Source organism: Liolophura sinensis, chromosome 8, assembly GCF_032854445.1.
Source record: "Liolophura sinensis isolate JHLJ2023 chromosome 8, CUHK_Ljap_v2, whole genome shotgun sequence".
NCBI lineage: Eukaryota > Metazoa > Mollusca > Polyplacophora > Chitonida > Chitonidae > Liolophura > Liolophura sinensis.
In genome coordinates, this window is record NC_088302.1 from 15,106,301 (window position 1) to 15,122,257 (window position 15,957).

The window sequence follows — 15,957 nt, forward strand, 5'->3', positions numbered from 1 at the left end:
CACGCAAACCTTCTCTGTGCATGAACAATGGTATGACGTCATCCTTTGTTGACGTCATACTGTATGACATTACTTCCATCGTGTATTTCCAAAATCATGACGTCATAATTATTCTACGACGAGTACTGATGAACATATGTTGATGAGTAAATACTTCGACTGTTCTTGCTAAGGCATCAGCGAATGAGTATAATCATAATGAATATACTGGCATAGGTGCAGTGTGCAGTACTGGAACATCAGATACACAACTAAACGGACGTCACCTCTACATGTTACATGCCGGTTTGCCTACTGCTGTACCACTGCATGAGGGCTATAGGCCTAGTTCTATATATATATATATATATATATATATATATATATATATATATATATATATATATATATATATATATATATATATATATATATATATATATATATATATATTCAAAATGTGTTTTTCACAGTACACAATAATGTGCATGTACATGTATGCTTCATTTTGGAGACAGCTTTGTTTACCTAATTTGTGATGCTTAATTCTTTTAGAAAAACTGAAGTAGTGTCGACAAATAAGAATGCAGGAAACAAATTAGTCAAAAGAATCATAATCATTACAAATATCAGTAATCCCGTAGAGCGCTTTCATAATGGTCTGTAAACCCTACTCTAGAATTTGTACGCGTGATTCAGAGACAGGATTGTTCAAAAAGATCAGTACGATATATACATGTAGGGACTACATGCAGTAGACTAGGCTTAATTTTACCTCATAGTATCCGACTACCAGGCTTTCATTTCATGGGATAAATTAATGAAATCCGCGAAAACTCACCCACCCCTTCTCTTGTAAAAATCTGAATTCGGTATGGTGACATCTCCGCAAGTGCAATGTACAATATACCTGTCGTCTTCGCATGTGAATAGCGTTTTCTTCAATTACTAATGAAGTACTGGCAATTGATATGCAATTGCAAACGTCTTGGTCAATTTAAAAATATATACAAACATACGAGAATGAAAACATTACATTCTGGCCAAAAAACATGTTGAGATACGTACCGCAAAACTGTAAAACTTGTTCTTCTTGTCCGACAAACGTGCAGTGAAAACAGGCTGCCTTCGATGAACAATAAACTGACATCATCCATTGTTGACGTCACCATAAACGCCTTTATGATGTCATCAACTCTGGCTGATTTCCTCCTCTCTGACGTCAGATGGCGCTAATGGCTTCCGTCGAAGCCACTAGCACATGGTGTACTTTACTTAGCTATCGTCATTGTTTCAGACACAGCGACTTATGTAACTGTTTCTGTTCTATTTGTGCATAACGTTGTGACACCACGATGTTGTATGTGACATTGTGACGTCCAATCCCCCGCTACGAAAGTGTTACTATATATAAATAACCAATCGTAGGGCAAATAGCTTTGTAATGTACCTGACGTCCCATTCAAGGTACGCAAGGTACGTCAGAGAACCTGGGGCTGATTCCACAAAACGTTTCTGACTGAAGTCTAAATTTGAAGTACGTTGTTAAAGCTTATTTTGGTGTTTTGGAAATTGAAATTCTGTCCACCTCATTAATGTCATCTTGAAATAAATGTTTCCAAATTTCAACTTTCATTATAAAAAACTATGTATCGTAAAGAGTTTATAGATTTTTACTTAAATCTGAAACGGCTTAGTGGAATCGGCCCCAGACTAGTAATCCACTCAGCTCCGTCGTCACAATGTATTTGTTCATGAAGCAACGCATACTGTCTTTGAATCCAAGGCAAAAATTTAGCGTTGCTATCTGTATGTAGCAACGTATCCCCACATGGGTTCTAGGCGATTAGACTTTCATGACAAGTACCACGCATTGGTCATATTTATTTATATTTTTATTTCATTGGATTGTTTTTTAACGCCTGTATGCTTAAGAATCTTAAAGGCGGTCAATTCTAAACGTGGAGAAAAGCGGAGTTCCCGATATATACACATTACTGACTAACACGCTATGATACATAGAAATATGCACACTATATTCGTGAAAAAAGGACTTTTCACCTAACGCCAGAAGGCGAAAATGGCCACAGAATCGTTGTCGACCAGTTATTGACACCAAGGCTCCAGGACCAAGGAGAGCGCGGGATACAACAAATCCCCTGTCCAAGACAGGGTTGAGCCCATATATCACGGGTCCTAGCGACTGAAAGACAAGCGCGCATCCCGCTCCCACATATTGTGGTCTGTCCGCATGATGTTTATTTGCATGATGCCTGTCCAACTGTAGATTTTTTTATTTTTATTTTATTTTACGGGATAAGTTGAGTAGAACATGTGGGTGTAGTAAACCAGACAGCTGGGAGCAAATCACCGAAATTCGCCAGGTACCATGTCTAACAAAAGTTTAAACTTCGGTGACAAACTATTCCAACAACTAAGTGGCTTCTTGCTGTGTAAAACACACCATTTTCTGCTATTACGCTGCAGTGCTTGTGAACGACTAGTTGGCGTAACGGGCGCTGTTTTATGAAAGCAGTGACATACTATAGAGGACAACACTGTTTGGACCGACATGTTGGAGGCGGACACTGTTACTCATCATGGGCACTTACTGTTTCAGACGTATCAATTAGATCAAGGTCTATATTCACAATCAGCCAATCAGTGGCCTCTCTGTAGGCCTTAAACAGACTTCTCACTGTTCACCTGCGGTGCAAAACAACACTTCAGGGTGAAACGTCTGCATATTTCATAAGTTTACGCAATCTTCGTTAAATATGGTACACCAGCAACAATGAATATGTTAAAACAAAACAAAACCCACCTTGTGCCTGTACATCTTTTATTGCATTTGTAGGATTAATAAACCCTCGTATTTCACATTTCCTTGCACGATTATTTAAGTGTGGATTACATCATATAAATATTTTCTTTTGTTTCTTACAAAAAAGCAAAAAGTATTGAGCCATCTTTTTACCAATTTCCAAAAATTAAACCATTATCAATACATATTGTGTATGTACAAAAAGTATGTCACAGCTTCATTACCATGGTAACCAGACCACCACCAAACATTACACACAGAGGCGATAAACTTCACAGCACATGAGCCTATTGTCTTATTATCATTAGAAACAACTTCAAAATATAATTTCATGTCAAACATCACATGAAGGCAAAGGAGACTTGGGATCAGTTTCTAGTCTGTCAGCTGGTAGATACAGACTTAACAAGGCCTATAAAATTTCAAGAAAAATCACCCACTAATTCATGTTCATAGCCGATGATCATCATAGCCTGACAGGCGATAAAATTTAATGGGCATGGTTTTCTACATACATCACTTGAACTATCTTACAAACTGACTCAATATAAAGGCATTTTACGCCAATTCGCACAAATAGCGTATTTATATGGAGATGTATGCTATTTTAGATGCTTCTCCACAACAATAATATGCTTTATAGAGCTTTAACACTTATAGCCTATAGATTTACAACAACCACTGCTTTCAAATCTAGCATATATCAGGTAAGAATGATGTATTCTGTCCAAATTCATATTTTTAGGTATGCCTTTGGATACCTTATACTGTGAACTCAAAGAAGTTACATCTCCTTTACAATCGGCTAGCTACAGCATAAAATAAAAATGGGAAATTTCAAGATGAGCCCGCTAATGGGAAATCTTTTACAAACGCTGTATCATATGCATCTTGCTCGATGATTGTTATCGTCGGCTTTACACCAGGCGCATGTTGTGATTGATACCCAAATTAGTACAACTGACCTGAAAGCAATGTAACTCAGAAATGCCAGGTTTACCTGTTTTCTGTTTCGTTTTCACAAAAGTTTGTACATTACTTTTCATTTAATTATACTCTTATATACCGTCACATTATCATGTTATATCCCTGACAATGAAGTTCATAAGAAAACAGATTCATATAGATTTATGAAAAAAAATGGCCAAGAATGATAAATCCTCATCAGCTTAACATAGTAATTTCTTCTACGATGTAACACATGATGTGAAGTCACAAATACCATATTTCTGAAATACTGTTGGCCACATTCTGGCAGCTTGCAATAGTACTTTCGTTACCTTGGGTTTTCAGACTAAATGACAGCATCATGCCTGTCAAACAATACTTAGCTTGGACATGCCCAACTCTCATAATTATTTTATGCCACCTTAACTCGGACTATAAAATAACCACCACAAGAAAAATCACACCTCTCATTCAACAAGGCCTTTTATGACAGTAAAAAGCCAAGAACAAAAGTAGAAGACATATCAAAACAATCTTCCATATTTTTTTTTTTTCCCATCCATGTTCTGAATTATAGCCCAAATTTATATTGGGTATTATTTGCCTCTATCAAGGGGAATCAGTTGCATTATTGCAGTAACAAGGAATACTTTCACCTGTAAAGTTTAACATTTTTCAGGTGATACATTTTGATTGATTCTGACCGATTCATCCACCTTATGATTTAAGAGTTTTTCATGAAGTTTGATCAATTCCTTATGAGAAAAACTTAAGCAGTGGCATCAAAAGTATTACTTTAAGGCCTTTGTGTGCTTCTGAAAGAGAATGTTCACATACCAAACTTTAGATGAAATACAGTATCATGTTTTAACAGAGACAAACAGCCCAGCACCAGCCAATCTTTATTCTACTGCCTTGTTTTCACTATCTTTGCTGATGTAGTTTGTGTTAATGATAAAAGACAAAATGTTTTCACTGCATGTAGATTTTCATCACAATTCACTTTTCCCAGCATTTGCATAAACATTTACTCTTGACAGTTCAGCTCCAAAGCCTCCTTCCTTGCTCGCAACTGTGGAACAAAGAACACTGATATCAGCGAATGACTGCATATGTGATACAGGGGTTGTTAAATCAACAGTTAACAAAAAATGACTTCGTGTACGATTTAGTGCCAAGAAGGGTAACAAAGATCACAGAACAGATTATTTAGACTAGAGGCAATATAGCACAATTTAATACGTATCAATTAAGATAAATATTAGTAAACATATTTAAAGTAATGACAGTAGGCCAACAACAGTTTTATTATTAACATAGTTTTAAATAAATATGTAGGTAAGGAGAATACATAACAACATGTGTGTAAATTACAGAAAGACTAAGTAACATAAATGGAAAATACCCCCCCAAAAATGAACATATTAGCACTGACAGACCAAAAAATTTTAAATAATAACTTAGACATGGTAGTAGGTCTACTAAACAGCTCGCTTGTAGGAGGCCCATGAATGCCAAATTTCAGCTCATTACCTAAAGTACTTAATACTTTATCCTAATATCTATTCTGATACATGTAAGAGTGAAGTTCATGCATTCAGTAATTTACTATATTTAACACACATGCAGGGAAAAAACAATGGAACATCCTCATGGTTTAAATGTATGTAAACCTCAACTCAATACATGCAGTACTTTCTGGGGTATATACCCCTTACACTTACCTTAACACCGATTATAATACACAACACAATAAGTCGGGAATTTTGTAATTTATCGTATAAAATTAATTTGCATCATCCCCCTGATGTTACTGAGCTGTACATGTGTGCAAACCCTCAGCTGAATAACTGAGTATCTTTAAAAATATCACTTCTCACATTTACCTGAACGCTGCTTTCACTATTATTGGGTGCCGATGATCAGAGTATAACATTAGCTACACCTGTACTTTGTACAGATGAGCTAAAAATGAAGAATTACAACATACTTACCATGTAACACATAAGACATATTTAATCAAATATCAAGGCTGCATGTGCAACTTACTCATGTTTTTCTCCTGGTCCACTGTGAATTCATCAGGTTTAAGAGGTTTTTCTCTATTTCCCTGTGGATCCAAAAATAAATTGTAAAACAGTGATAAGTAAATAATAACAGTATCTCAAAAAAGAGTAAGCAATGAGTAACAAACACGACTGCTAAAAACAGGTTACAATGTCTAGTTCAATTTTTAAGGTCTTATATACTACCTATACTTATACCCGACATAATATGAAATCAGAAAGGGGATTAGTTAAATATATAGCCCCTAAACACAGTTCACAAACTGAACAATGGTTTAATTAAAATATGCCTGTCCTCATACATGCATTTCTACATTACATGAAAACAGTATGTGAAAATTCTGTGAAAATACAACATCAATAAATGGAAGACAATTTGGATAGAAATCACTTGTTATAACGTTTTAAAATATTGTTGCAAAATTTAACATAAAGCTATTGACATGATACATGCAGGATAACTCTCCTATGCATTTTCTTTTCTATATACCCTAACTCCTCAACCTTTTTGCACATAAAAGAATAACTTTCTGTGCAATTTATGCATATTTTTAATTTGATTTTGGAGACAAAATCACATTGGTCGGACTGCCCAGTTTCAGGGCTTCACAAAAAGTGTGATTTTATGGGTCATTATAGAATAATGGCTTCAGAATATGTTTGAATAAACACCTTGCAAACATGCAAAATGGTTGAAGAATTCCAGTAAAGGGCATCCTTCAAGGGGAGCTCATTCTCGTTGAGCCTTCACACCCAGGTTACCTCTCTTGAAAAGTGTTAAAAACAGACATGTAAAAAGGAATTAATCAGGCAATTTCTATCACTTACAAAAGCCTCTCCATCCCAAACAGTACCACCAATAACTTCTAGCTTGAAGTTAAGAAAGAACAAATAAGATGTTCCTCCTGGCCTCTCTACACTACAGGAGTACTGATTCAGATCACTGGATCGACTCATTCCAAAAGACCATTTCTGAAATAAAAATCATTTGTGAGGTGAATTAATGTGAAAATACCTGTTACATTCAAGACTAAAGTCTTGCTCTGATAAATGTCCCTTTTAAGCTGAAAATATATGAAATTGTATATTTGTGTTTGTGCCTTAAAATGTTTATTTATTTATTTTTTTTTTACTTTTGTAATTTTAAGGTATGCATGTTTAAAAGTTTGTAACTGTATGGAATGCCAATATTCAAGTTGTACAGAAGTTCTGTTGCATTCCTGTTGTATGGGCTTCATTATTAAGTAACTGTTGTTCAGGCCCAACATGCCTTACCTCCTTTGTGCCTCCTTGTGATGCATATGTAAACTTACAAGTGACCCCATCCTGAAAACAAAACCAGACAAGGACATCAGCATTAATATTTTAGTAGGAAGACAGTATTACTTATACATAATACCATGAATACACGAGGCTGCACAAAGGCTGCTATCACAAAAGCAACCATAATGGGTTTACAGAAATGAAAAGCATAATCAATACTGCCGTTTAAACAGCCAAGCAGTGCGGTAGTAATTGTGCAAATGTAACAGAAACCTAGCCCAAATATGTTATGTTTGGGCTATCTAAAGGCAGACTAAGAGTACCTCTGTCTGGGTATGATAAAAAGCTGATCTTAATAATAATACAGATTCTAGCAAGTATATTCCTTACAGGACATGTGCCGCTCTCTAAGCTTGCTTTACATCAATGCCATCACCAGACAAATTTGACCTTTGAAGCCTGCGTGATGGACTTTGTTTAGTCTTAACCTCATAACTGTTGTCCTTGCATAAACCTATGACTTGCACTCATCAATAAAACTGTTTCAGGTATGGGTAAGATTCATGTTGTGCATAATTGAGATACATCAAATGTAAGTGTATAAAGTATAGTCAGAAACAAAGGTTTTAGGGGTTTTTTTGACATCGCTTCCTGTCTCATCACTGTCATCACATGCGCTGTAACAAATAAGGAGAACAACATGTTTTCTCTCTTTGCCAAATTCCAGTTACTTATTTTAATTATTTCTTCCATCAATACTGGTTCAACATATATAAAACAAGCACACATTCAGAGAATTTATAACCCCGGCTTGTTATGCAGTGTTTACAAGTGTAATGCGTCGGGTCAAGTTACATGTAGTTTTCAAACTTGATCTGAAAGGCCATAAATGAATTTGCACTCAAAATTTTATTTCTAGCAGGAAAGGAATGACAAATTAGAATCAAAAAATTGATAAATATGCAAAACTTATGCGTGGATCCAGATGGCTTTCAAACGTATGGGGAATTGTAAATAATATCGGTGGATAACATGATGTTAGTTCACTGCAGAATCTGTGAAGCCACAAGTTCCAATAAATTAGACAACATTCACAGTAGTTGCTCTATGCAAATCAAGGTCTGACATGTAGACTGCTCAGTGTTATAAAGACTAGGTTGCCGTAACGTGATAGAGTGACTTCAATTCATTGAGGACTGATTCTTCTTCCCACACTGAACATCTGAGAAGTGGTTCAGCGACTTCGTAGTCTCGAGCAACACTTAGGCAATTAGGTGATGTGTCACTACTGTCACTAACCTTAGTAACTGCAACAACAACAAACAGACCCAACGAAAAAAAACTCACCCAAGATTCTTGGTATTCATGCTTTTCACCTCCCGGTTTCACATCGAATTCACTGACTTTTATTTCATCTTCGCGTATTTTGCTACCGGCTGACACCAGAACTGTTAAACAACACAACAACAGGACGATCATCCCTAAAAGCTCTACCACCGCAAAGTTTGCCATCTTCTTACCATGTGCACCAACAGCGGCACTAGCTTACGCGTGGACCAATCAAATTGCTCGAAATCCAACTGCACATCATAAAGCAGATTTAGCACACTAAATAGAAATTGACATTTTACGGAAAAGGTTATTACGTTTAACATAAAGTTTACGATTTAAGTCCTTCCTTAGAAATGAAAATCTCGAAAAAACAACGGAATATAACAGAATGTCAAAACACTAAAAAAAATTTACATATAGTTTAATATTAGCTTTAATATCATCATTGAGAGAAAAGATGATAAGGCCAGTCAGCAACTTCTAGCTCTTATTTTGTCTTTAATCTGACCTCCATTAAACACAATTGATCAAAATATGCTACATGATATTTTAAAAACTAAAACCATAATAACTGTGAACTCCTGCCAAGCACTTAAGTGTGCACAGGCTCTACTGGATGGGGTGGGCCGGTGTGAGTATAAGGTGCTTTATAAAAAAAACGTCACATTTTTATTACCGGTAGGCCTACCTGTACTGTACGTAACATAATTTGCATTAACATTTATTGTTCGCTCTACAATATTAATGAAATGTCACCATAATTAAATGTTTCAATTTAGATCTAATTGTTTGTTTATTTGAAAATTTAAACTTATTTTCTTTATCATTGCGATTTTGATGCCCATATACGGTAATTTAAGTAACACAATAACGACGAATTCACCCCAATGAACAGTCCTTCAGAAAAGTAAAGAAGTTTTTCGCTTTGACCAATGTACGTGAATATTCTGAATTATGCTGTGCCCAGCGATTAAGGATATCTCAGTACCTCTATTAAGCCGCTCAAGAGCATGACTTAATGACGTTCTAAAGAGAACTATGTAAAACATGTCTCGAGTGCCCGATTTCCTACTCTTTGAGTGGTAAATTTAAACAAATGAACTGAAGTGAACGCGAAATCATATGATTTGATTTTTTGTATCATTGGCAGAGATTTTATTTGAAAAATGAACGCTGGGAGGAGTTTGATTACACTCAAATAACGTCTGGCAGGAGTTTGTGGTCAAAGGTCAATTATCATTCAACATGGCAGCACCCATGCGGTTTGACGGTCGGGTTGTGCTGGTAACAGGCGCGGGTGGAGGTAAGTCAAATATCTACAAAGTATTTGTGGCTAGGCTAGTTGGTAGATAAACAGAGCCGCTACACACTTGAATACCTGATGACGGCGATTTTGTGCAACAGAAAAGCTCAGTCCAAAAGTTACTGCCAAAACTTACTCCAAATTTGAGTTTTCATGTTTTTTGACAAGTACGGTAGTACTATAATAATGTGATGTTTTTTCTTCTTTTGTTGTTTTTTTCATAGTTACTTACAAACTATCTCTGCCATACCAAGAAAAGTATTGGTAAAGATTTAGGCAGTTGTAAAGACAAGGTTAATGCTTTTGTTAGTCCGTGAGCCCCACCCCAGATGCTCATTCTGAAAATCTGGTCCCTCAATTTTACTCAACCAGGTGACACCAACATCATAGAATCTCCCAGTCATGTGGAATGAAATATTGGATGATAATTGGTTACATGGAGTAATGAATGATTGGGGTGACAGACGTCATGTGGAGTGAATGATTGAAATGACAGTCATGTGAAATGAATGATTGGAGTGATGATCATGTGCAGTGAATGATTAGGGTGACAGTCATGTGGAATGGATCATTGGAGTGTCAGTCTTGAGGAATGAATGATTGGGATGACACGTCCATGGAATGAATGATTGGGATGACATTCCTGTGGAATGAATGATTTGGGTGGCAATCATGTGTAATGAATGATTAGGGTGACAGTCATGTGGAATTGGTCATTGGAGTGTCAGTCATGAGGAATGAATGATTGGGCTGGCATTTCCATGGAATGAATGATTGGGATGACATTCAGGTAGAATGAATGAATGGAGTGACAGTTTTGTGGAATGACTGATTGGGTGACATCCACGTGGAATGATTGATTAAGGTGACAGTCATACGGAATCAGTGATTGGAGTGACTGTCATGAAGGATGGATGAATGGGATGACATTCTTGTGGAATGAATAGTTGGAGTGACAGTCATGAAGGATGAATGATTGGAGAAACAGTCATGTGAAATGAATGATTGGAGTGACAGTCATGAAGGATGAAAGAATGGGATGACATTCTTGTGGAATGAATGGTTGGAGTGACAGTCATGAAGGATGAATGATTGGATAAACAGTCATGTGGAATGAAGGATTGGAGTGACAGTCATGAAGGATGAAAGATTGGAGAAACAGCCATGTGGAATGAAGGATTGGAGTGACAGTCATGAAGGATGAATGATTGGATAAACAGTCATGTGGAATGAAGGATTGAAGTGACAGTTATGAAGGATGAATGATTGGGATGACATTCTTGTGGAATGAATGGTTGGAGTGACAGTCATGAAGGATGAATGATTGGAGAAACAGTCATGTGGAATGAAGGATTGAAGTGACAGTCATGAAGGATGGATGAATGGGATGACATTCTTGTGGAATGAATGGTTGGAGTGACAGTCATGAAGGATGAATGATTGGAGAAACAGTCATGTGGAATGAAGGATTGGAGTGACAGTTATGAAGGATGAATGATTGGGATGACATTCTTGTGGAATGAATGATTGGAGTGACAGTCATGAAGGATGAATGATTGGAGAAACAGTCATGTGGAATGAAGGATTGGAGTGACAGTTATGAAGGATGAATGATTGGGATGACATTCTTGTGGAATGAAGGATTGGAGTGACAGTCATGAAGGATGAATGATTGGAGAAACAGTCATGTGGAATGAAGGATTGGAGTGACAGTTATGAAGGATGAATGATTGGATAAACAGTCATGTGGAATGAAGGATTGGAGTGACAGTTATGAAGGATGAGTGATTGGATAAACAGTCATGTGGAATGAAGGATTGGAGTGACAGTCATGAAGGATGAATGATTGGAGAAACAGTCATGTGGAATGAAGGATTGAAGTGACAGTCATGAAGGATGAATGATTGGGATGACGTGAATGATTTATGATGCATAGATACAAAATATAGGATAAAACGTGCTGTAATAGTTCGGCTCTGTGTACAAATTTTGCATCAGGTACAGCATGTGTATTTAGGCCACACTGGTCTATTTCTTGACCTGTGAGTGCGTGTGGTATCAACCTTTGACATGCATATATATGTACATTTATGTCAGATCATACAGCCACATAGATGTGGAGTTAGTACATAGCCTAGATATGCTTCTACTCAGGAATTCCCTATTTTATCCTCTCAATTTGGTTAATAACGTGTTGAAGGTCAGCCCCTATCGTTTGCTGCTAAGCAAACCTGGTTGTAGTTTCAGTATATCTAGGTATGGACAGTTGTTCGATATCCTTACCCCTAGAATAGGTAAGTAAGCCAGGCGCTGGTGACCTTTGAACTCTCAGGTGGTAAACCTGAACAAAATGTGTATGTTAAAGTTGACTTTTATCTACTACATACAAGTGTAATTATTTTAGTGAGAATTTGTTTGTTGTAGGTAGTCCAATGAAATAATGTGAAATAAAGTTACTTGTACCATACATGAAACTCACTTCAAGGATATATGAAACTCACTTCAAGGTACTATAAAATGAAGAGTATCGGTTTAAGAAATACGAAAAAAGGTATGCCAAGAAATGAGAAAACATAATAATAATCCCTCAATTTTATCCACATTTTGTATGAATCATGTCAGAAAAATTCTGAAATCGATGAACATACTGGGAACGGGGGATCAGCTTAGTGTTCTCAATTCAGACCCCTCTCTTGACAGCTATCACCATTGACAGCACCACAACAGGCTATTTAATTTCTGCCCTGACCACTGGAACCTTACAAAAACTGTAGTTTATAGCCATTTTTATGCCCCAAGAAAACTGTTAAACTTTTTTGTACTTTTATGCCATATGGCCACATTATATACTATGTATTGAGAAATAAAAACAAAGCATATGATGTATCCAGTAAATTTTTGAGAGTACATTTACTTGATTTCCCCCCAACCATAATGCTGGCCGTCGTCATATAAATGAAATAGTTGTGAGTGCGGCCTAACATACCAATCAAATAAATCAGTAAAGAAATATTATTTAAGTCTACTTACTTGTAATATCATGGAGCATCAACTTCTTCTTGCATAGGGCTTGGCAGGGAATATGCCTTACAGTTTGCAGAGAGGGGAGCGGCTGTGATTGGTGAGTCAAAGGATAATTCCCATTCCTCATGCAGAGAATTAAATATCAAATATGAAACGTAAAGTAATATAATAACGTCTACCTGTAATGAATAAGTTTCTTTTAACAGAAATGTCAATAATATTGTATTCTCTTTTGGCTGAAACTTGCATATTAACCAGCATGTCTTTAGTATAGTCTGTAAAGGATCTATTTTTTTTTTCAAATACATACATTTGGCACTTCAGAATTAATTGTCATTGTCTGATGATCTGTGATCACAGTTAATGACCTTGGAGGTGGCATGTCAGGTGGAGGTGAAAGTTCAAGGCCAGCTGATTTGGTTGTCAAGGAGATTAGATCAAAAGGGGGCAAAGCAGTGGCCAATTACAGTAAGTAAATAGTACTAGACACATTTTTCCATGACATAAATTTATATGCACTAAAATGTTGACAAATACAAATTTTGCCATATTAAAAAAACATTTTATATGTTCAAATTCTCATCTCTAAAAATAAATCTATAATGCTTACATCTGTATTGTGTGTACAGTCATGTCACCAGTTCCGATGCGCTGCCAGTTCTGATGCGTTTTTGCGCACTTCCGGTATTTACGAAAACAGGAACGCGCTTTATTCGAAAGAAACCCAGGGTTCATCAACTACATATGTGTAAGTATTTAGACATAAGGGAAGAAATAGTCTGACCTTACACTTGGCAAAGCTGAACCATATTGTTGCTTGCGCAAGGGTTCACTATATTTTCAAATAATCTTTAAACACCAAATTTCTTAAAGATAGCTTTTTATGTCATTCTCCATCGTGGACGCTTCTCAGAGTCCACTGCTCCTAGAAGAGTCTTGATCCGTCGACCTTGCAAAATTAATCTTAGTAGCTAAAAGTTGATAACTTTCCATAAATTGGTGTCGGGTATCAGGGTGTCCAGTTCCGATGCGTCTTTACACCGCTATGTTGTCAATAAAAATGAGGGGGAAGCCCGCTCACAGTGATTACGTCATAGTACGTGCGACCTGTGATAGGTGGCTATAAATAGCGCTTACTGTAAATTATCTGAACATGCAAGATATTCAAAAACCAATTGTCATCGTTGATTAAATCCCATGGCATGGTCTTGTAATTAAATTATATTTTAAATAAAAAAATATTTGAAATACTGCTGGTTACATGGTTTGTTTCCTGTTTTATCCTCCAGGATTGACGTGCTCTTTATGCTGATATAGTGATGTCAAAACAAAACTATAGTGTTGTGGCCCTCACTAATTCTGTGATCAAGGGTTATCACAGTTTCCAGATAAAGCCTCCAATGACAGCTCTTCCCATAGCCCTTATTGTGGATCGGGAGTATGGAAAGATCCACGACAAGATGGCGTGTTTGGTGTAGATTCCCCCAATCACGGACATTCCCCAAATCTTCCACGATATGCGGACAGACGACGAAAGAAAGTTGTTTTTGTCAGATATTGAAGACCTACCTATTGGACATGTCCCACGGATTATTGCTGCAGCTTTTAGAGAAATATTAGACCATTCTCTAGGAACAATCACTGCAGTTCCGACTGGGTCCCCATCGCCTAGTTACCCCTCTTGGCCAGAACCTAATGAGACCGGGGGTGGGGTTGTCATTCCAGCTGATTATTTTGTTAAATGTAAACGCAATTCATTAGAAACAGTGCGGGTTATTGTTGAAAGGGAGTTGGTAGAAAATGCCGGAGGCACAGAACATGACTCTGAAATGAAAAAATTATTCAAGGTCATTATACATTAATCAAGCGTGTGTTACCTGTCATAAAATAAATAAATGAACAAACAATATTTTAAAATACTTTGTTATACACCTGAAAGAAAACTCTTTTGCGTAAAAAAATATTTTAAAAGTTGGCCCAACTGTTGTGTTCTCTTTATTCTACAATCATATTATACTGTGGGAAATATATATACCCTGACAATAGCGCGCGTTATTCAGCGACGAAAACAATGTGATTCATATTTTCCTATGTCATATATTCATCTTATATACAGCTTCACATTTGGACACTAATACAATCCGGCAAACAAATGCAATTTATAAAGGAGCAACATATCTTATTTACTGCATTTTTACTGCCACTTTGTTTTATACCCACCAAGCCTTAGCACCAGAGTTTGTATATATTTAAACTATAATTTCCCCTCCCTGCTGTTGAAAAATTTAGCTGTCCCTTTTTTATGGGGGAAAATATACCACTTCGTTTTATTTCATGCACCTGTAAATGCCGTCTACTAAATCTGTTTATTAAATGACATTTTGCAGGAATATATTTGCGCTGTGAGGCCATATAATATTATACTTGCAATCTACCAGGAGAAACCAATGACAATCCACATTCACTGTGTTTCACACGTTTGACGTGTGACGCATTGACATTGAAAATCATTTTCATGAAAAGAAGTCTCTTTGAGAAACTCATTTCACACAGTTGCAAAACCATATGTAGTATTGCCAGTAGAACAGTAGGCCTTACCGTGATGATGTCGTCTACCAGTACTACTAAGAGTTTGTGCTTAGAATATTTATGGTAAACATGGTCTAATCACTGACCCACTTTATTTATAGCGCCGGAACTAGCATCGCCGCGTCGAAACTGGATTCGCTGTGAATGTGCAGTTTATGCATATTTTACAAACATCTTACACCATTTAGTATATACTGATTTTGGTATATTTGTCCTGTATAAATTTCACGTTGACTGAGGTATAAAAACCATTCTGTAACCACCCTGGCTGCGTTAAAATGATTAAAGGCCAGTGAACGCACCGGAACTGGCTGTGTGGCAGTACTATTTTTCTGCTTTGCATTGCCTATTATTTTATATAATATTGCTCACAGATGATATGTCAACATATTTCTGCAATTGTATAATTGCTGAGAAATTTGTCTTTCAGTTGCTAGGACTGACAAAGGTGATCTGTTCACCGCTGACACTAGAGATTCCCCCACCCATAAACCTGACTGCCATTAAATAAATGGAAAATTCATGAGTATAGTGTTTAACACCATTCAGTCATTCAATCAAGCAATCAATCAATGAAAACATCTATCACCAGTACTTATTGTGTTTTGGTTTTATACTCCCTGCCTTTG

The 15,957-nt window shown here is 36.6% G+C and overlaps 2 protein-coding genes across 2 annotated transcripts in view; one reads left to right on the forward strand and one right to left on the reverse strand.

The window, feature by feature from the left end:
- Nucleotides 1-2,812: 2,812 nt before the first annotated feature.
- LOC135472962 (myeloid-derived growth factor-like) lies at nt 2,813-8,598 on the reverse strand. Its single transcript, XM_064752710.1, has 5 exons — nt 8,428-8,598; nt 7,093-7,143; nt 6,646-6,789; nt 5,801-5,861; nt 2,813-4,823 (listed from the first exon to the last, which is right to left on the reverse strand). The coding sequence occupies exons 1-5, from the start codon at nt 8,590-8,592 to the stop codon at nt 4,744-4,746; spliced, it is 501 nt and encodes a 166-aa protein (XP_064608780.1). The 5' UTR covers nt 8,593-8,598; the 3' UTR covers nt 2,813-4,743.
- A 1,059-nt stretch (nt 8,599-9,657) lies between these two features.
- The window catches only part of LOC135472330 (peroxisomal multifunctional enzyme type 2-like), a 28,775-nt gene continuing 22,475 nt past the window's right edge, over nt 9,658-15,957 (forward strand). Inside the window, exons 1-3 of the mRNA XM_064751792.1 lie at nt 9,658-9,715; nt 12,783-12,836; nt 13,100-13,207. Coding sequence (XP_064607862.1) covers nt 9,658-9,715; nt 12,783-12,836; nt 13,100-13,207 — 220 coding nt within the window. The remainder of the gene's footprint in view (nt 9,716-12,782; nt 12,837-13,099; nt 13,208-15,957) is intronic.

Bases quoted from the DNA above. Each gene is read 5' to 3' on its own strand.
- LOC135472962 (XM_064752710.1), bottom strand. From the start codon at position 8,592: ATGGCAAACTTTGCGGTGGTAGAGCTTTTAGGGATGATCGTCCTGTTG. The intron at 5,862-6,645 runs GTAAGTGATAGA...TTGGATCCACAG, and splicing joins TTTGGGATGGAGAGGCTTTT to GGAAATAGAGAAAAACCTCT. The intron at 4,824-5,800 runs GTAAGTTGCACA...TTTGTTCCACAG, and splicing joins GGACCAGGAGAAAAACATGA to TTGCGAGCAAGGAAGGAGGC.